General features: G+C 38.9%; 1 protein-coding gene across 27 annotated transcripts in view; it reads right to left on the bottom strand.

Moving 5' to 3' along the window:
* Positions 1-22,343, bottom strand: part of LOC105498657 (transient receptor potential cation channel subfamily M member 3) — a 909,897-nt gene that overhangs the window by 314,553 nt on the left and 573,001 nt on the right. For 25 of the 27 annotated variants that reach the window (XM_011770894.3, XM_071077680.1, XM_011770897.3 and 22 more), the window contains exons 2-3: positions 13,007-13,086; positions 11,485-11,689 (exon numbers count right to left, since the gene is read on the bottom strand). In XM_011770894.3, the coding sequence (XP_011769196.1) occupies positions 11,485-11,689; positions 13,007-13,086 (285 nt within the window). Of the gene's footprint in view, positions 1-11,484; positions 11,690-13,006; positions 13,087-17,685; positions 17,926-22,343 lie in introns of those variants that run through there. The other 2 variants (XM_071077675.1, XM_011770908.3) reach the window with 2 other exon arrangements.

The raw sequence follows: 22,343 nt of genomic DNA, 5'->3' as shown, positions 1-22,343 counted from the left end.
ACAAAAAAATTAGCCAGGTGCAGTGGCGCGCACCTGTAATCCTAGCTACTCGGGAAGCTGAGGCAGAAGAATTGCTTAAACCCGGGAGGCAGAGGTTGCAGTGAGCTGGGATCGTGCCACTGCCCCACTGCACTCCAGCCTGGGCGACAAGAGTGAGACTTCATCTCCAAAAAAAAAGAAAAACAAAAATTCCCCAAAACAAGAACAACGAACAACAAAATAACCAGAACACAAGAACCTTGTATATTTATTGTGCACTAGGCACAGGCATGCTGTGTGTTCTACTTGTACCTTCTCATGTACTCCTCCCAACAACAGGGATGTTGGTTTCACCCACGTTTTACTGATGGGGACAGAAAGAATCCATCATGTTCTCAAGTTCACTCTGCCAGTATGGGAGTGCTCATAGCCCAGGTCTGACTCCAGGGCCCTTTCTCTTTACCTCAAAGGTTTAAATGGCTCTGTCTCTCAGTACTTCTCCGTTTCCTTCACCTATGACAAATCAGTCTCCATATTCTAATGGTCCACTTATGAAAACAGTGCTCTCAACCAGCTTCTTTTCTCTATTTCTTCAGTTGCCATTTTAAGGATATATTCTTACTAGGACGTCCATTTGAATTACAGCAACAACCTCCTACTGACTTCTCTATGAGACACCAAAAGGCAGATTTCTTTCTCCAATCCCTTTTGGACCATATTATTTTTCAATTAAAATTCTTCCATCAGATATAAACTCCCCATTCTTGCCCTCACCATCCCCTATAACTTGACCTGATCTTGCCAATTCTGAGGCTTTCCTCACTTCTCTCTGCATTTGGCCAGTGCTGCTCCCCCGGCAAGTCCTAGATAATGCAATATCTCCCCTTTCATCTACAGAAAGCATTCTCATCTTTCAAAGGCCTTTGTTTCTTCCAACATGACTTTTCCTGAGAATGCAAGTTCAGGCTGATGCAATACAACTCTTAATCAAACCCAGTGTGATATATTTTTTTTTTCTGGTTGTTTTTCCCATGTGTCAATTTTATCTCTCTATGTTGCAAGAGCTTTTAAGGGAGGAGACAACCCTTCATATTGTCTTATGCCCAATTTCTGCCTCCAAAGAAAGAAGAAGTAAAAACTAAAAGGCAGAAATGAAATCCACAGGCAGACAGCCCGGCACCACACCCTGGGCCTGGTAGTTAAAGATCGACCCCTGACCTAATTGGTTCTGTTATCTATAGATTACAGACATTGGATAGAAATGCACTGTGAAAATCCCTATCTTGTTTTGTTCCGATTCAATTACCGGTGCAAACAGCCCCCAGTCACATACCCCCTGCTTGCTCAATCAATCAGGACCCTCTCACATGCACCCCCTTAGAGTTGCGAGCCCTTAAAAGGGACAGGAATTGGTTACTCGGGGAGCTCGGCTCTTGAGACAGAAGTCTTGCCAATGCCCCCGGCCGAATAAACCCCTTCCTTCTGTAACTCGGTGTCTGAGGAGTTTTGTCTGCCGCTCGTCCTGCTACACTTTGAGGGGAGGGACTGTGTTTGACCTGACCATGTCTTTTTGTCTTTAGTAAGCCTTTCAGCACTGGCTATGAAGTAGTCACTGTCTTGGAAAGAAAACAGAGTTTAGAGATATCTTGGCAATCATGGGACTCTTGTTCCATTCTTTTGCTTTTCAAATGAGGATACAGAGACCCAGGGAAGGTGAGTGACTGGAATATCAGAGCCAGTTATTCAACAATCCTTTAATTCATTATTGAAGCTACTGTTAACACTGGCAGCTTTAGATGGGGCTGTGCTTCTCTAATTTTAATGTGCACAGAACTTACCTGGGGACCTTGTCAAAAATATAGTCTCTGATTCAATACATCTGGGGTAGGGCTTGGGCCTCTGCATTTCTAACCAGCTCCCCAGGGACCACATGAGCAGCAAGAATGATAACTTTTCCCCAGACCAAACATCCCAAATGATGTGTCTTGTGTTATTTGGTCAAAGAAAGAGCACTCAGTATTTTACATGAAAATCCAAAGGAAGATTTAGGAAGTACTAGAAGAATTAGTAAGGCCACAGTAAATATGAAAATGCAGCAATTGACAAGCTACTCAAAGTATCCTCAATTACCTAATCTCTTTTGACTAGTACTAATTCTTATACAAAGGAACATTTGGTTAACTGTAGAACACACCTAATTATCTGGAATCTTGCAAGTAGCAAAAACAATGGGTGTCTCTGGCCCTTGGATGTTGCCCGTTATTTGTGATTTATTGTGCCCTTCTCTTGGAGAATAAAAGGCAAGATATAAATAAAGCATTTAAATAAATTAATTTGCTACTTTTTTCATTTCAGGTTGTCACCGTTTAGCCCCGTACATGGTTTTGTAGGTAAGGGGATAATTAAAACCAAGGGATAAAACACTTTTAGATTATCTGAGGATTTTAATTTTTAAATGATATTCTTATGCCCATACAGATCAGTTCCTTTAGTAAGCTCTCCAGGTGCTTTAATACAGCAGTTAAGTCATGTGCCAGGTCAGCAGCTCCATGCTCATAAATGGACGTGCCCAGAGCAATTAATCAATTCCTGTTAAATAGTCAGTATGATTTCACATTAGGAGCTATTTTGGTTGTCAAGATAAGCAATTTTGACTGTCACTTGTCAGTCTATTAATTGCAAAGGGCTCACCTTACAAATAACAAGAACTCTTCCTAATGGGCATGCTCAGTTTTGTCCCCTGGGCATTACTCCCATTTAGTAATGTCCAGGGGACAAAACCAAATGTGGTGCTCCCATTTAGAGATTTTTTTCACACATAAGCATCATGACACTTGAATGTCAGACAGTGGCAATCAAGTCCTTTGGCAATTTGAGCATCCTCTGTTGTTAAACAGGGGTGATCCTGACGACCTCACAGGACACTGTGTGGATTAAATTGTGGAACATACCAGGTATGGCAGAAAAACCAGTACATGCAAATTGAATGAAGGTCACATTCACCTTATATATGACTCCTGGGTATAACAGGTCCAAGTAACTTGCCTTTAGCTCTTTAGTATGCCTTTCAAAATAACTTTTTGTTTTTCACCTCGGAGTTACCTGGGGAGTGACTGGTACAGGTGTTTATCTTTCTAAAAGTACCTATTTGGGCTGCCCAAACCTTTCTTTATCCATGGCCTTTAGCTCCCCAATTTATCATTTCAAGAGATAAACTGGGCTCAAATAAGTTACTCATGCCTGGAATTATCTATCTCTTCCCTTTCTGTCATTAGCGTCACTGCCTGGCAGCAGGAAGGTCCTGTGATGTGCTAATGACAATCAGAATAACATCTCAAGAATGTTCTGTATGAACTAGAGGCTAGTTCTAGTTGAAATTGTTCTTTTTGATCTATTCTTAGTTACCTTGGAGGCCAGTACATCAGCATGATTTTCATGAGAAAATGTATTTAGAGTTCCAAACAACAAATTTAGAAATGACATTCTGTGAGACTATAAATAGAAAACTAGAGATTTTCTTTCATTCAAATGGCAGAGGGCTTCAGTAACTGAAACTCTCAAGTTTTTGCTCTGCCTGGTGCCAAAGGTCTTTTCGCTTAGCAGGTGACTTATTGCATTTTTTACTAAAGCCACTCTGACTGCTTCATCATTAGAAATGTTACTATTTGTCTATCAAAGCAGAACTCAATTTTTTCATGGCTTCACTCTGCATTGATTTGGTGTCACAAACCAGACAGTCCTTTCCCCTTACTCAAACCCACGGTGGGCAAAGGTTGGTTGGTGGGTGGGGCAGCAGCCATTACTGCATAGAACAGACTGGGCTGTTTCATTAAGAAAAAATAATAATACTCTTCCTTTGGCATTCCCAGTTTGAGTTTTGGCAGAGCATTTTGCCTTTGAAAATTCATCAGCCACCTCTTTAGGCCTAAATTTTAGCCCAAATAAATTTGCCCAGCTGTTTCAATGAAAATGTAGAAGAACTGCAGAACAATGAATCTGGCTACTCTCTTGGAAATATTAAATGACAGGTCCACTTCCTTCTACTGAAGGCCATCTTTAATTCTTGGAAGTGATTACCTGGTGTTTGTTAAGCAGTGTTCTGCAAAATGGGAACTACCATTGCTAAATCTACTCTAACAATATTTTTAATGCCTTTCTTCTAAGCCTCTAGTGGAAACTTTGCCCCGTTTTCCTTTCTGTTTGAGAAATGTAACAAGCACCATTTCATTTCCTAACTCTTTGTAGCCACCTTTAAAATGGGCACTTGGAATTAAAGATGTGGCTGAACAGAATATGTCACTTGAGACTGCTAAGGCAATTTTGCTGATACCAGCTTTCCAAGTCCATGAGGCCTTTTGCTTTGCAGCAAGAGTTTAATGCTTACGATGGTTTAATAGATATAAAATCTCTTTAGAAAGAAAATATTTAGAATTGCATTAACTGTCATCAAATCCCTAGTTTGATGAACCACAAAACTCTGGAAATGGAGGTGTCATTGTAATTTATTCCGTATTGTTTTTGCAATGTCTCAATGTGAGTTATCAGGTACTTACATGGGAGGGATGCTGACAAGCCAAAATTCGAGGTTTAGAAATAATATAAAACTCCAGGAAGCATATGAACTAGTCATAGGGGGTAGTGTATGAATTTTCTGCCAGAATTATTTAGCATAAAGTTTTCTAGAGGCAAAGATAGGATGGTTTCTTGGAAGAGAATTGGTTCTTCCTTCTCTATAGATCTATGATTAGAATCAGAAATATAACTGATAAATTCTAGTTTTATTCTCAGTTTCAGAAAAACCCTCCAAAGGTACTGCCAGTTCAGTGGTCTTGAGATTACAAGATAGAGACTGAAGATCAATGGAATGATTACGAAACCTTTCAAAACCTTACCATGTGTATGTAAAGCTGCTTGGTTAGCCACAGCCTATCGATTAGATGTTTTGTTTTGTGAAGTGGGACTCATTTAATTTCCTACTTGGTGCGTGCCAATCAATGATGATTCCCAGATAAAATTTGCATATTTCAAAGATAGACAATTTTTAAAATCTCACATTCAATCCTAAAGGATATTAAGAGCATAAGCTTGTAGATATCATGCTGCTGACAGTCTCCCCCTGCCTGTTATCTCTCCCTTAAACCCCCACATTCCCTTTCACCTCACACTCACAATGCCCAGAGAATAAGGCTTTCATCTTCTGGCAGGCTCAACAGAGCTTAAGGTGTGAAAATGAGGACTAGAAATAATTATCTAAATCATATGAAGATTATAATAAGGGACTCAACCTAATTTAATGAGGAGTGTAAACAGCAAGAGCAAACCTAAAGAGAATTATGTGGGTGACTTGAGAGGTTTAAATACAAGTCCTTAATTAGATTACACTTATTTACCTGGCCCACAAGTCAGCTCAGCATTAATTGGAAGAGATGATTAGTAATAAAATAAGATTCTGTCTGTAATCAAGTCCAACACTGCTTCCTTTCCTAAATAATGGAAGGCGTGAGCCCCAGATGTAGAATAATCTTTGAGAAATGACACAATGTTGGCTGCTGGGTTCATCTTCTTGTTGCTCTGTAACGGGGCCTAAAAAGTCACCTGGATTCCATTCTAGTAAAATAATGCCTAAACCAGAGCTTCTGCCTCTTATTATCTTCCCCCTTTGTCTCTATGTTCTGACATTTATGGGGCATCTGAGTGAACTGCAGGGTCTTCTGGTTGTTTGGGAACAGCTTTCTGAGGCTTGCAGTTTGGTAGGATGCAGCTTGGTACTGAACAGGAAGTCAGAATCCTTCACTTCTGTCAGCTTTGACTGTCTTTTTCCTGTGCCACAATTTTTCTCTGTCAAGTGCTGGTTTCACTGTGATTTTATGGGGGCCTGTCAAGCCTGGGAATGGGGGACCGAACACTACAAAGTACTCAAAAAGGCACAGAAAATGGCTCTGTGAAGCTAGGATGTAAGTTGACGAAGACCCCTTCCTGCTCACAGCTTTTGAGTTTCATCAACCTCATCAAACAATAGTGACTTTATAATTCTATTACAAAGTTCCCTTATCAACAGCTGGAAACATAATAATAATTAGCTTCCTTTCAATTACCCACATATATATATTTCCCAACAAAACATCTACTATAGCTTGTATTAGGCATACACAACAGAGAAGAAACAGAACTGACAGGAGTCCTGAGGAGGCTGGGTTCAACAACTATGTTGTTAAATAATTGTGTGACTCTGGGAAAATAATTTAACTTCTCTAGGTTCAGATTAGTCAGTGTTTTTAAAGCCTGACTGAACAGTAGAATAACCTGGGGAATTTTTAAAAAACTCTGGATGCCCAGGGTCTATGCCAGACCAATGAATGAGACTCTCTTGGAAGTAAACCTTGGGCATAGGTACTAGTGTGCTTGTCTCAAAAATTTGCAAGTTGAGAATCGCTGCATCCAATCTCTCAAGTGTCCTTGGTGGCTTAAACTCTGTGACACATTGCTGTACTGCCTGCATGATAAAACAGATACAAAGAGTGTTCCTGAGCAGAGAGGTGGCTCACATGGCCCGCAACATTGTAATAATGATTATGATTCTCGTTTTCTCCAACTTTATCCTCTACCCAAACTCCTGCAGTGTGTCTCATATTATGTCCAGACCACATTGGCAACACAAGGGCTTCAACTTGGCTTCAAAAGTTAATAAAAGTCAATCTTCCTCTAGAGTTTTCTGACCACTTGTTAAAAATCATTTCAACTTTCAAGTATTCTTGTTAGAGGCAGGGGACCGAAGGCATATTAAATCAGTTGGCCAATCTGACTTAAATCTTAGTGAAAAATTAACCATGCCTTCCCCATGCAAAGACTGGCACTCTTTAACAGACGGTGGTTGCTGATTTTCCCTTTCTACAAACTGTGCGCCAGTTCGTTTGAGAGGATAAGAGGTAAAGAAGGAACAGGTTGGCACAAAACAATTATCCTGTCAGATAAAATGAGACCTCTGACCTGTGGACAACTCCACCCATTTGTCTAGACAGAAGAATCAGAATAATTGAAGGGCAAGTTTTCAAAGTGGACAAAATGCTTATTTATGTCTGGATGAATAGCTGGAACTTCCACTTGTTAAATATTTGGTAGTAATAAGAAGGTAAATTGGTTCTCATTTGGCTGATTAGACTCAGAAAGAAAGAAAAGTTTACTCTCGTAGTGACAGCTCTGAGACCATCTAGGGCAGCCATAACCTCTGAGACCTAGCCTCAGAGCCAGCTTTGTGGGCGCGGGACCAACACAGTCACACTGTTCAGAAGGCCAGTGCTTAGGGTCCATTGCTGTGCACTTGCTGCCTTATAATTTGTAATAATTTTATCCTTCAATTTGTGTTTAGTTAATGAAGTTCAATGGGACAGTGGAGTCTTGAAGCTTCAGTTCACAGGTGGTCCCTGGTCCTACCTCCTTGCTGCCTCTCCAGGATGGGGAAGGTCAGGGTGGGTGTGTACCTTGCAGCATTTCAGGGTCATGATAAGGGAGCAGCCTTCTCTGTCTTGGGCTGGCAAAACCATGCTGTGTTTCATGGATGACTTGGCAGAAGTTCACCCGCCTTAAATACCAGCCATGTCCCAGTGTGAAGGTGGCAATCCCATGGCAAGGGTCACCCATCCCCTGAGAGTTGGGGCTGCCAGCCATCAGAAGGAAGGATTGATTTCTCTGTCCCTGCCAGGACCCTACATTTTCATTTTGTACTGGGTTCCACAAAGTATATAGCCGACCTTGTCTAACCTGATCACCAACAGACAACTCAGTTCCATAGAGCCATGTGGGGCCTCAGAAGGGCTGTTAGATCTAGTGTCTATATGTGTCCCCTCTGTAGAGCACAGTGGAAGATCTATCTGCTTCTTCGAGTCTTTCCTTCCACTGAGAAATATTGTAATATACATACAGTATATATTTGCTCTGCAATATGGAGAAATTACTTAACTATTAAGGGCCGCAGTAGGTAACTCTGTCATGTAGGAATAACAATACTACTGTTATAGACATAAAACAAGGTATCATAGGTAAGTACCTGGCAGTGCCAGGGTTGATGTAGATGTTCCATAAATTTTAGTTGCTATTATTCTGGTTATCATTATTTGCTATAGATTCTGAAAGCAATTGCACAAGTATTTTAATACTATGAAGGACACACATTTTAATAAACTCGTTCGGAGTCTCAGTCTCCAGAGTTCTTAGGGTCTGTCAAATGCACTACAAATTTCCAAGAGGAGAAAAAAAAAAAAAAACCCAAAAAAGGAAAGTCATACAATGAGAAGGGATCTTGGTTTTGTCCACTGTGATAACACACCCATGGCAGCTGTTCAGTTGTTGAGGTATAACAGTGTCTCACTTACTGTTTTGCTGGAGTGAGTGGATACAGGAGGTTTGCTGAAAGTGGAAGTCTAAGTATGTAATGTGGTGATCTACAGACCACAGATCTCTGTCAGTGATGGGCTGGTGTCGTGGACCCACCCACCTGCCAATGACTGTCACCAATGCCATTCACTAGAACAGAGCTGATTGCTGACTTATGCAGCCTGGCACCCCTATGTAAATATTCTAACACATCTTTGGACTCCTGGGAAGTAAAGGAAGCTGTTTCACTACTCTGTCTTTGTTATTTGTGTAAGTAGTTATTATTTTCATAAACATCTTGAGCACTAAGTGTATACTTTTAGTTTTCTCTCTAATCTTCATAAACATCAAATAAAGAAACTATGCCTGCTTTATAGATAAGAACACTTGAGGCTCGGCTAAGTTAAATAGTTTAATCAAGACTTTCTAGTTAAACAGTGAGAGAGTGAGCGTTGAGATCCGGTTCTGTCTGACTTCAAGATCATGTATCTTAATTGCAAAGCCTCTCTTTCCAGCACAGTAAGTTAGCTCTCTGTAGGAATAATACCAACAGCAGGTAGTGGCTCAGCTTTAACACCAGACAGTATTCTAAGTGCTTAACATGTATTGGCTCATTTAATTCTGGAGACAGCCATATGAAGGAGGAATTACTATCCTCATTTTACAAGTGAGGAAACTGAGGCAGTAGGAAGCTAAGTAAACTGAGTCATATAGCCCGTTAGTGACGGTCAGGCTGTAAATAAAATGTAGTGTGGCTTCAAATGCTGTGGTCAACCAGCAGGCTAAGGGGTGAGAACTTCTAGAATATTAAAATGTTAACTGAAAAAGTATAATTTGACTTTCTAAAATAATATATAAGATATGTGCATTCAAATGAGTGTCTTTCAAAGTATTTAGTCAAAAGGTTTTTGCAATTTCTTTCAGAAACTGAAGCAAATAATAGTGATGATAGTACTAATAATATTAACAGCAGCTAGATTAATTTTATATCTATTGTGTGCCCAGCACTATGCCAAATGCTTTACATAAGTTATCTCATTTAATGCTTATGACAGTAATACCAACCACTTATACAGCAGAATAAAAGTACTGAGGCTCAGAAAACTTAAGTAATTTTCTCTTTGTCATAGCATTATATGATGGTTCTAGGTTAAACTTGTATTATCTAAATCCACAATCTACATTCTTCACTTCTAAACTCCTAATACTAATACTTCACTACTAATACTCCATTTTTATATTATCTAAATCCACAATCTACATTCTTCACTTCTAAACTCCTAATACTAATACTTCACTACTAATACTCCATTTTTAAAATATATTTTTTTAATGGTAGAAAACTTTATCTTCATAGAATAGACTGGACTTGTAAAAAACAGTATAAGTTACTTGTGACTAAGCTCTAGGTTTTATGAATTTCAGGTACTTCTGATTCATTTTCCATTAAAACCACCATTTGATGAAAATACAGACTTCTTTTCTCTTGCAATCTATACATTGTCTGAAATCAGTCCCCAAAAGACAGAGGAGTGCACATTTGCACAATGGCAGCATCATGGTCAGAGTCTCCTAAGGTGACAACGTTGAGGGATGCTCTCACTTACAAGCATATTCATGCTCCATACCTGCCACTGACTCTTAACAGTGGAAATGATGAGCAGAGGCTTATCATATGCCTACTGGGCTAACCACACGAGGCTTGTAGGCACTATTCAAGCATCCTGTGAAGGCACTGGGTGTACCACTCTACAGTGATTCTTATCCAGCAAGCCACATCCTCATTTACAGCACTTTCCTTACAGGGAGACCTTGCATGACTTTTAACAAGTGGTTTCAGAGAATCTACATTGTGTGTGGATCAATTTCATACTGTGAACAGTGACTGTACTGAATTGGGGACAGTTAACAATCTTGTGTGAAAAAATGCATCTCTTAAGTGAGTGAGGAAGTTGACAGATTTCCATTTCCCTTAGTTTTGCATGGGCCAAGACTAACTCATTCTTTGTTTTCCCAAGCCTTGCTGGAGCTTGCAAATAGCATCATTTTTCTTTCTAAAATATAGTTCAGAACTGGTTTTAATTTAATATATAGCTCAGAATTATATTTCATAGAAAAGAAGTGTTAAAATAGCTCAGTCATTCTTGGTAAAGAAATTACTGCAGTGGCGGGGGTGTGAGGCAGGGAAAGGGGAAGAGGAGAGAGACAGGGAAGGGAGAGGTAAGAAAAGAGAAGAAAGAGGTGGCTTTATTGCACATTTTTAGACTGCCATTCATATGAGGTGACTTCCCTTGTGGTCTGGAGTATGCTTCTTTAAGCAAAATTTCTTCTCCAGACTTAAAAACTCCATGACACACCTAAGATCAGCCATCTCCTGCTCCACCCTCAGCTAGTTTTCTCTCTTTTAACAGTTAGAAGCAACCTTGTTGGACAATAGTGTCTAGAATTTTCATAATACATGCTAGACAAATTCTGTCAGTTAACTAGGAAGTGGCCCATGATGAAAGGTGAAATTTAAAAGCAACAACTCTTAGAAGTAACATTTGCATATTTCCTAAAGTTTCCCCAACTCAAAAAAAATGCTTTTTATGTGGAATCTTCTTTAGAGAACATTATTGAGCACAGCTGCTTGGAGAAAAAGCACTTAATTTGGATGGCAATATTTCTCTTAGAACAAGGAAAGAAATAGGCGGAGTTAATCATTTCTACTTTGAATTAAGAGAAATGCTAGTTACCAACAGAACAAAACAGAAGTCTAAAGGCAACACATTCTCACCAAAGGGGTAAAAAAAGGAGTTAGAAAAATATGCCTTAATGGATGAGACCCAGAAAAGAACATAATAAACAGTGAATAACTATAGAAAGCTATTTTAAAATAATTAATAATAAGAGTCACTGTGTCTGTAGTTATTTAAAAGTCACTAATTACTTTAAAAATCCCAGGAGGCAAGTTTTCTTTTCCCCATTTTATAGAGGAAGGGCTGAGACACACAGGGGCAGGCCACTCAGAGCAGGTCACCTCGTCAGACAGTGGCAGAGTAGAGATTAGGCCCAAAGACTAAATTTCAGGCTCTTATTACCCCTTTCCAGGACTTGAGATAGCACTTGGGAGCAACCGAATGGCTTTCTGATTACCATGGCTTTGTTGGAATGGCCGCCTCCTTGGAACTCAATGGTCCCAAAAGCATCGGTAGGGCTGAGTTGAGTGTGTTTGCTGATGGACCACTTTTCAGACTGGATGTCATTTCGGGAGAGGCGACTTTCATTTTTCTCGTTCTGAAGCACAGAGATACTGGGGGTGAGGCCAACATGCTGGCCTATCAGACGCCCACAGCAACACCTATAAGAGAAGAGGTTAAAGTGAACCCTTGGTATTAGTCAGTATTGGGATACACACTTAAGGCAACCAGCTGGAGAATTCTAAAGTCTGTGCCAACACCTGTCAGTCAATTCTCAGGTAGAATTCCACCATGTGGCTAAATCAGGCATTGGTAAACTCAGGCTTTCCATGATATACATATCTTTTCTTTTCTCCCCTCTACCCATTTTCCTTTAGCTGTGTAAGCTGTAATCTGTCTCCTGCCCTTCTCCATCCACCTCTTTTGTACCTGGCATTTTGTTCAGGATTGGACACCTGCAAACAAAAGTTCTCTGGATTTTTCTACTTCACACTCTGCCCATCTATCAAATCTATCAAAGCATGAAGGCCTCTGAAGAGCTTTGAGGGGGAGAAGTTTAATATGCACATTTAAATGAGGAATCTCACTTATATGTGTGTCACAACTGAACATGTCTCTTCCCAATTGACATTTGCTGTCAAATATCCAATTCTGAGAATAAAAATCTGCAGGCTTAAGTGCTCTTGATGAAACAATGAAAAAATATTCATGAGATATTTGAAAACTTAAACTTTGCTCTATCATGAAAATGTCCTTCATACATTACTATTACTACTTTTACGACTACTAGTAATAATAGTTACAATACATAGCTGCCATTTATTAAAAACTAACAATTTAGCATCCATTGTATAGATGAAATATTGTAGTTTTGAAGGTTAGGTAATTTGTGCAAGGTTACACAGTCTCTGAGACTCTGCAGTCTATATTTTAAACTGATTTCTTAAATTGCCCATTCATAAAGGCATTTCAGACATATATATGCTACTTTATCCCAAATGCTTTTTATCTCATATATTGTTGATCCTAAGGAAGGTAAGTAAGGTGCTAACAACATGCTTAAATGGGAATCTGAAGGCCTACAGTTTAGTTAGGAATCTGCTAGGAGTCTTTTATTTAAGTCTCTTTCTTTTTTTCCTATTGCAGAACATGTTGGTACAAATTAAGCATTTGGAAGAAGTACTTAAAAGGAAAAACCAATAACCGTAACAAAAAACATAATCCACTATTATAGACGGTGATTAATTCCTTCCACAATGGTATTTATGTTTTTCTTTACAGGATTTTAGATTAATAATTAATTGTAGGCCTGACATATATAGCGTGTAGAAATAAGATTGCTTCAAAGGTGTCCAAAAACAATATAAAAGATATTTAATTTGACAGTGTTTCCCTTGCAACAGGTCATGATTACTCTTGTAGGTTTTTTGTATAATTACTACTTCATGTTCTCAACACATTATAGACAGCAAGATTACCTATGGGGGTCTTTGGTGCTGGGTATGATGTGGACACATTCTCTTTTATAAAATGCTCTTTCTATCCAGGATTTCTGAGCCTGAAAAAGAAAACACACACACACACAAAAAAAAAAAGGAAAAAAAAAAGGAAAGGTGAATATACTGTGAAATATTTTTAACTAGAAAGCAAAATTTCATAATCATATGAAACTAGTATATCACAAATTGAATTGAAATTGTGATTATTTCACACATAAACACTAAATATAACAAAAGCAATTACTCCCCGTACATGCTGATTAGGTTATTTACTATCACAATACTGAGAATTAAAGGAACTGACCATAATAAAAAAAACTTAGCAATGGAATCATATACAAATTCAAAATAGAAAGACAATGCTATTTGCAGAAAAAATAAATTTGGAGGGATAGAATAGTGTGTTTGTAAACTTATAGAAAACAAGTATTCAGTAGTGGGAAGAAATGCATCTAAATAAGTATAAGGTTTTCACGGCTGACACTTCCATTAGATTTTCCTTGTAGAAGGAAAGAAAAAATGGCAAGAGAATTGCACAACTCAAAAGCCCTAATGTATCACTATGTTTTTTCTAATTAGCGGTGCTAAGTACAGGGGGGTGGGGAGGGGAGGAAATAAAAGCATGAGGAAGATAAATGTTTTTATCATAGTCCAAAATTTTACAGGTAATGCCTTTGGAAAAAAGTAAGATAGCACCATTTTTTTATGCACCTACATGCCCTTCAGCAGAGCATATACAGCTTCTTAGAATGGGCACTGCTGGGTCCGTCCACCCAGAAGTCCTGCCACTGAGATTGGGTTCCCACATGGACAAAGGATGTTCCAAAAAACTGTACAATCTCTATTCTAAAGCAGTTGTCCATCCTGCATCCCTTCATGGTTTTCTTTACCAGTATTTGCAATAGCAGAGGAGTCTCCCATGAAATTCAACAAGCTGCTCAGAAGATTCCTTCTCTAAGCCTTTAAGATGGAAGTTGCTAGAGCAACCTGTAATGTTATTTCTACATGGTATCATCTTCTCTCTAATACAGCATCAGTACTAAATTCATACTCTTATATGCAGGGCTAAAGCACAACTGAGCTGTTGATTTGACCTGTCTCGATGGTATTAACTCTTATAAGCCCCCATGTGTTGAACCGTAATTAATCTTGACTCTGCCAATGACTCAGATGTCTATAAGCTGTGCTAAATTCTGATTGGTCCTCAGTACTTCAGTCTTGTACCTCCCTCCTCTCTCACAAGAGAAGTCTAGGCAAGCATGTGGCACCGAAGGCAGTAATTGCCTAATACTCATGACAATGCACATTTTACAAAGAGCAACATGAGCCATGGTTGAGGGGCACAAATAAACTGCATCCTGTTTCAGTAATGGTCACTATCACGTGGAATAATTTCTGGGTGTCCATGCATTGTCCACATGAAAAGGAATACCCACGCTGCCTCAGAGACCCTCAGGTTCAGGGGGGCCTCTGCATTCTCACACGACAAAGGTAACATTTGCAGGTTTGTCTTTCAGCTAAACATGAAAAATTCCCAATGTCTAATCTCAAATATTTTTCTTTTCAAACAGGTAGAAAAGGCTAATGGCTACCTCTTTGTAACAAAAATGAGCTTAGCAGCATAGACAGCCAGTCTTTATCTTTGTAAAAAGCCTGTTCGTTAAACTATTCACAGGCCATGATTTTTCTCTAGACACTGAATACTTTCATTGATAATATCTCTTGGCCGAAAGAGGGTAAAATGTTCTTCACTGGACATTTGAAACCAACTTTTCCTACACTTTAGAGAGCAGAAAAAAGAGAATTTACTTTCCTTCTTTTTTTGTGTTCAACTTTGGCCAGCATTCAGAAAGCTCTTTTGTGGAGGAGCATCTGGGAATTTTAGAGAGTGCTGACCAATGCTCCCTGAGAAAATGTGGGACAAGCTTTATCGTGGGTAGAGCATGAGGTCTGCATTTAGAAAAAGTGGTGTGAGTGGGACTCTGACCCAGAGAAAGTTACATGATTTCTTTGATCCTCAGTTTTCCTCATCTATAAAATGGAGACAGCACCAATACCTGAAACACAGCATTGTTATGATGATTTTGGGAGTACCACGCTTTGCTCCAAGAAGAGAGACCTGTCCAGGGTTGATTCTGGTACTAAAAGTTCAGATGAAGGCTCAGATGAGAGGACTATGAAATTGCTCTAGGAGACCCAACCTAAATTGGTCTCCCTTTGTGTTGGGGATGATAGGAACCCACAAGCCCTGGCTGGCCACTAACAAGGTAGATAGGAAGGTTATTTAACATTTTGGAACCTCTTCTATATCACGTGGATAATTCCAGCTACTTTGAAGAGTTGTTGGGACAATCAAACCAGATGATTCAGATAAAGTACCTGGCACATGTAGTAGGAGCTCAACAGGTAATAACAATGAATAACATTCAGTAAGCGTGCATCATGTGCTTGGCCTTGTGCCAAATATATTAATACATTGTCTCCCTGGATCCCATAAGGACTCTGTGAGAAAAGTACTACTTTTATATCCATATTACCAATGAAGAAATTGAGGCAGAGAGATGCAGCAATAAATTCTAAAGCCAGGACTTGAACTTGAACAGTGTGGCTTCAGAGTTCACACTCTTACCCACTCTGCTAAATTGCCATTAAAACATTAGATGTTATTGATATGACATACCCTTGTTATGGGTAGTACTCTCTGAGCATGCCCAGGAGTATCCTGGCATTTGGACAGAGCTGGCTCCCAGAGACAGGTCTTGGAACCAGTTCATCCTGAATCTTTCCCTTTCTCATTCCCCTCTTCTAGTCCTCACATGTGCAGGAATGAATACTCTGCTATGTCTTCTTCCTTTCTCCTTGGGGTAAAGGATGAAGGTGGGACATTAGGAAGACACCAGAATTCAAGAAATGGCTATACAGCAAAGAAATGTAAGCACAAGACCCCTCACTTAAGAATCTGTGCTCCAAAGACAAATGGATTAGACTTTTCAAGGACACCTTCTTTATTTCTCTTGCTCATGGATCCTATTGTTAGCCTGGAAGTTTTGTCAGATGATGGGTGGTAAGCATTCCTACATATGGATTGCCAGCTAGTTAGCGTTTCAGTAAAAAAGTAATTTAATTCTTGTGTAGTTTTGCTACTTAATTACCTTCTCAAAGGTGAAACGCTACATCATTGTTAGTGAAAAGATTGAGAATCATTTCTATTTCTTATTATTAGCAGATTAATCATTTCCCTTGCAAAGGCACAGAAAATTGGGAGTAAAACAAAAGAGAAACAGAACGTTAAGAAATTTCCCCATCATTCATAATTAAATTGGATTTTTTCATTAAGTAGAAAAGTATAATACACAATAGAAAGAAAGCAGGTACAACACATGAGTTAGGAATTCTACAAAGTATCATGTATAATTACTATATTGTGAGCTTCGCTTTATCATGCTTTTATTCAGGTCTTTAGCATGAACATTGAACATCATGTGTTAGATTTTTAAATTCATTTTATTGGAGAGGGCATTTTGACGTTTAATCCTGGTTTAACTTGTTTCCTAAACAAATTCCTTTTCTTTGTTTGAAGGTTTTTAACTACTCTATAGGAAGCTTTATATTTTGCTTCAATATCCAACTCAGTTATCTCAGAATAGTTATCCTCAACGTTAGAAAGCATGAAATAGTTTTGATGTGTTATGTTTCTAGCTGACCCTTCAATTATCTTTTAATACAAAACTTTAACAGACATCATGTCTTAAAATCTTTTCTTTTTAAACATGTTTTGGAAGTCTCATGTACGCTTGGAAAAGATGCCTTCTATGGCCCCCAGCAAACCTCTCTGTATATTCTTTTCTAAAGGTAGAATGCACATAACCAAGACTGAGTTTGTGAAGGACTGGCTATTTTCTTTCTTGTCTTTCTGCATCATCAGTCATGTGTGATGTGTAATAGGGAAGTGTTTTTCAAAGGCTAATAATTAAAAGACATCATATTCAAAACAGAAATGAGGACACTCACATTGAACAAAGTATGATTACCCTCAAAGAATAAAGCAACTACTAATTTTGAAAGGTAAATATACAGTCAATAAAACATCAAAATAATGGAAACAAAAGTCTGTAAATATTGCTTTAAAAAATTAAGTCATTTCATTTAAGCAGGATTCGATGGTTTTCACAAAGTCTTTGCTACAAATGTTAGTCCCCAAACTACTTTGAATCTTCTTACTATATACTCCCCACCAGCTATTAAATCAAGTTCTCTAGGCAGGAAGATTTACAAGCACATACACACAGGGTGTATTAAACTCATTTCCAAAAAACCTTGGAACGTGCTGTTGCAAGATCTCTTTAGCAGGGAAGCTTAACAGAAGGACAACCACTCAGACCAGTAATTGCAAGATGAGGAAAGAGTCCACTAACTTTATAGGAACAAATTACAAGAGAAGTTTCACAATGCTTCTCATTTGTCACCCTCTCTTATTTCAAATGTATACCCTGTCTTCATCAAAAAAAACATCCCCAACCCAAAGGTACTAAATTCATATGTTCATTTTGCCCTTTCCCTCCACGCCTTCCTGGGTGTGGATCTTTGGTCTTCCTCTAGGTCCCCAGATCCAATATTGAGAAGTTGAACAAGAGAAAAGTTAGCCGAAATCATTTTACCTGAGCACTGACTCTGGGTGCTGGCAAAAGCAGTCCCCGGAGCAGCTCCTGTTGCTTTCATTTTGCTGCAGCTAGGGCTGGTCATTCCGTTAATAATGCTCTTATGACCGCCCACTGGAAAAAAAAAAGTCACTTGTTCGGCTCTTCCCCCAAGAGACGTTTCAAGTAAGCAATGAACTTGGGCAGATTAGCCCCTTGGAATGTGCTGCTTCGGGATTAGCCTCACTAAGAATCCCATGGACATTCCCTCCCAGTCCTCAAACACTGCTTGATTTGAACATCTAATCTGACGCCAGAAGAAAAACAAATCCCTGGAGAGATCGGATTTAACTGGCACAGGTCCTAACAGGCTCCCCCGCCTACCCCTCCCTTTTTCTTTTTCCATTTTCAGAGAGAAAGCTTGTGAAAGTGTGATAAGGTGTTCTGAGTTCTGAAAGTTCAACTTTGGAAAGCAAATCCTTCTAAAGAAACAGTGTATGAATGATCCGAGTGGCTGGAGCACACAAGCGGCATTGTTCCACCATCCCCAAAGAATGGAATGATAGCATTTCTTTAAAGAGAAACTGCTAAAATCTCTGAGCGTTTCAATAGAATATTTTGGTCCCTGAACATGAGCCTGAGAAGAATGAAGTTGGAGTTTGTCGGAGACCTTCGAGAACTTCTAAAATGTCAATAATAAAACTTGTCTGATCATACTTCTTATTCTGCTGCCCCTCTAGCAATTGCAAATGTATGATTAGAAACCTACAGTCCTGCTTTCTTATCAAAAAGAGGTGAGCTGTGACCATGGTAGCTTATGGATGCAGATCAAAAGCTGTGATGCCATGATATGTTTATTTGGGGTGGCCCAATGGAGAGATTCCAGCTGGTATTCAGTCACATAGAAAGGGCTCTTTCATGTATAATCCAAGAGTGAATATTTTAGATAATAGTATTCTTGACTGGATAAGTGAACAAACTGGGGGAGAAAAGAACTTAAATTTCTAGAAGGCAAAAATACTTTTTAAAAAGTGAATATATGAGCACTTCCTCTCCAAAGGACTTTTCTCTTCCCAAACACAGAGGTAAGTGCTAAGAGATGGCATTCTTCCCTTTTCTTGTGGATGGTAAACCTGTGAGGGCAATGGGGCTTTGGTTTTCATTTTTCCATAATCCTCTGTCAAAACACCTAGTATGTGTCATTTGTACACTCAATAAGCATAATACTGGGAACCGAATGACTTATTTCAAACTTGAATTAGATCCTGAGCCATCTTCTTGGCCCTCTGCTCTTTCTAGGATTGATCTTCTTCAAACTCCCACATTTTCTGGTCTGTCACTTACAAGTTTTCCCCAGAGAAAGAAACAATAGACTACCTAGTGACTTTCAGCGGGGGAAACATTATGATAAACAAGAACCAAATGAAACATCAGACTGAGTTTAACACATGATGGAGGAAGTCCCTTTGCCTGTCTTCAGGAGTTGGCTACAGAATAACACGTGGTGACAGCCTTAATGACGTATATACCCTTCCTTCTCTGCAGCTGTAACACTCCCAAGCACTTATTCCAAAGGAATCATCAGAGATGTGAGCACACAGAGATGTTCACTGCAGTGTTATTTATAATACAGAAAAAGTGGAAACAAATGAAGTCTATCAATAGGAGAGGAATCAAACAGTGTTTCATGCCATTTGGTGATTTTAATCAGGTTTCCAAAGACTGCTTAATTACCTAGAGAAATAAACATTTTCATGTTGTTATGTGAAAAAAGCAGGCCATAAAATGTTAAGGGCAGAAAAATTATAAATTTTAAATAGATACAGAGGTGATAGGTCGGAAACATTTTTAAGGTGGTAACTATGTAGCTAATTTTTGTTTTATTCCTTTTGCCTTTCCATGTTTTCCAAAGTTTTCTTCTGTAACCATATTTATAGTCAGAAACTATATTTTATATAGTCAGAAAATATTTTTTCAACTGTCAAGCTTGACCATATGATAATAGGAGGTTATTGGGGATGAGTATCTCAGGAAGAGATGAAGCAAGGAGAATTAAGTAAAAAGATAGAGGGATTCAGTGGGGACGATTTGGAAAAGAAAGTTTTACAATGTGGAGGGTGAGTTTTCTAGAGAAACAAAGGGAGAAGAGGAGGGAAGTGGGGAAATGAGAAGCGGGGAGCTGGGTGGGTGGGCAGGCAAACACCTGAAAGATACACCAAGCTGGTAGGCTGTAGTGGGTCTGTGAGACTAAATAAATTGATTGTAGATAATCTTCCCAATGTAAGAAATATTTTAACAATTCAGCTTTCTCAACTTCCTTCTTCACTAGATACTACTCCAACCCTTCATCTGAATTACTTTAAACACCGAGTTACATATATATGGAGTCTTTAAATATTGCTTGTGTATTTTTTTATCCTATTCTCTGCAGTCTTACTTGTTTTTGTTTTGTTTTCCCTTTATAAAGATAAATAACTATCCAATAGAGAATAGAATAAGAGGAGCCCTCCACGAACTTTACACCAAAGACAAAAATATTGCTGCCAGAACCCTGGGCATTTTACTCAAGTAAAAAAGGAAGTCCCAGGTGAGCACAGCAACTATTTCATGTGAGGTTGTAGATTATCTTTAGGACCCTTTGATTTAAGAAGGTAATTAGCTCCAAAGAGACTTGTAGCTCTAGGCCACACTGTCCATATAGATCTGTATAAAATCTTGTGCATCACCTGACAATGCAGCTCCCAACAGGGTATATTATCAACCTGTTTCAGATGTAGTTTAGAGTGAATATAATTTTAATACTAACAAGCGAAAACCCCAAGTGTAAGGCTTACTGTGCTTCTTCCTCACTCCTTTTTTATGCAATGGCAGATACCTTATTCTTCCCATTCATCATTAAAGAAAAATCCCACCTGAAGATAAAATACTAAAAAGTTTCTACTGGTGCACAACTCCATTTTGAAAAAGTGAAATCTGATTTTCTACCAGCAGTAACTAGATTGTAACATGGAAAATGCATATTTCATTATTATAAAGATGTCCAAAGCAGTATTTTTCTGGGATGTTCACATTTGACAACTGCATCGACTAAAGAGCATGATACAAAGTAGTGGTCAGCAAATGTTTTCTGCTAAGGGCCAGATGGTACATATTTTAGGCTCTTTGAGGGCGATACAGTCTCTGCAGTAATACTCAACTCTTGTAGCATAAGAACTCCCATAAACAACAAGTAAACAAATGATCATGGTTTTGTTCCAATAAAACAGGTAGTAGGCTGGAACTGGTCCCGGTCAACCCTTGGTACAGAAAAAAGGGGTGTGAATGGTGAGGTATCAAGAAGGAAGGAGTAGTAGTGGTTTTAAAAGACAGCTTTCATGGCACCATCACTAGTTTGCCTTTGCTCTTTCTCAAGCGTATCAGGCAAGATCTTCTTGAGGGGACTTTGTTCCTGTCATTCCTATACCTGGATAGAGCCATCCTCAGCATCCTCAGATATGCCACAGTTCACCCTCTCAACACATCTGGACTGCTCAGAGGTCTTTCTTGACCATCATATCTAAAGGCACACCGTGTCATTATTTATTCCTTTGCTTCCCTCTGTTTTCCTCAGAGTCCCTCACATTACCTGCCATTATGCTGTGTCTTTGTGTGTTTGTTTTTCGTCTGTGTCTCCCACTAGAATTTAAGTTCCTGAGGGCAGTGATTTTGTAACTGATGACGAGATAAGTGAACAAATTGGGGGAGAAAAGAGCTCAGTGACATTGATCTGATGTGGCCCCAGCTGATGTGGCCCCAGCACCTAGAATTGTGGCACATGGTTAGCACATAGAGGATGTAGGCAAATCATCTGATTTCCTTGCACATTAATTCTTCATTGGAAAACGATGCCATCAGGTTGACCAGTGTTTCCTAAAGAAGGGTTTTAGGGCGGTACCATATGGTACCCAGATAAGTACCAAAAATGCCCAGATAAGCATTTTTCTTTTGATAGTTAGATGTTAATATATAATATACAAGGAAAGGCTAAACCTACAAATTTAACAAATACCAGTGCTTGAAGATATAATTTTTTTCTTTTTGGAGTTGTGAAAAAATGAGCCCATCAAAAATATTTAATAAACTAGAGTAAAAGTGATTTGTGGATAAGAGAAAATCATGATGGTATCACAACAGTGACCAAAGTTTGAGTAACACACAGGACCAAGCACTCTTAAATGTCCCTCAGGCTCCTTGCTTTTATTCTAATGCTTGGAAATAAATGTATTGTGTTCTCTAACATTTAGGGTTGCCATTTACCTACAAAGTTAATGGCAGAGGACCATGACAAAGCCAGCTGCCTCCAGAGAACACTGCCATCAGTGTGTTCTTTCCAAAACGATCAATGGTGCCATCCCCTGATCAATACCCATCAGTGGCTCTCCATCCCCAGCATGGTCAGCTCAGCATCTAAAGTCTGGTTCTGGCTCTGGAAGTATCTTTCTTCAAATTTCTTCATTTCTGTATAAATCTTTGTACACTTTATGCTCCAGCAAACCAAATTATTGATTATTCCCTTCATGAACCATGTTGTTCTAGATTTCTCAAACTTTGAATATGTTGTCCATTCATCTGAAATGCTGGGTTCTTCCTTCTCTACTTGACCAATGCCTCTGCATTCTTTAAAACTCTGCATGAAATAT

Source organism: Macaca nemestrina, chromosome 14 (genome assembly GCF_043159975.1).
Source record: "Macaca nemestrina isolate mMacNem1 chromosome 14, mMacNem.hap1, whole genome shotgun sequence".
Classification (NCBI taxonomy): Eukaryota; Metazoa; Chordata; class Mammalia; order Primates; family Cercopithecidae; genus Macaca; species Macaca nemestrina.
This window is presented reverse-complemented; position numbering and strand designations above follow the sequence as displayed.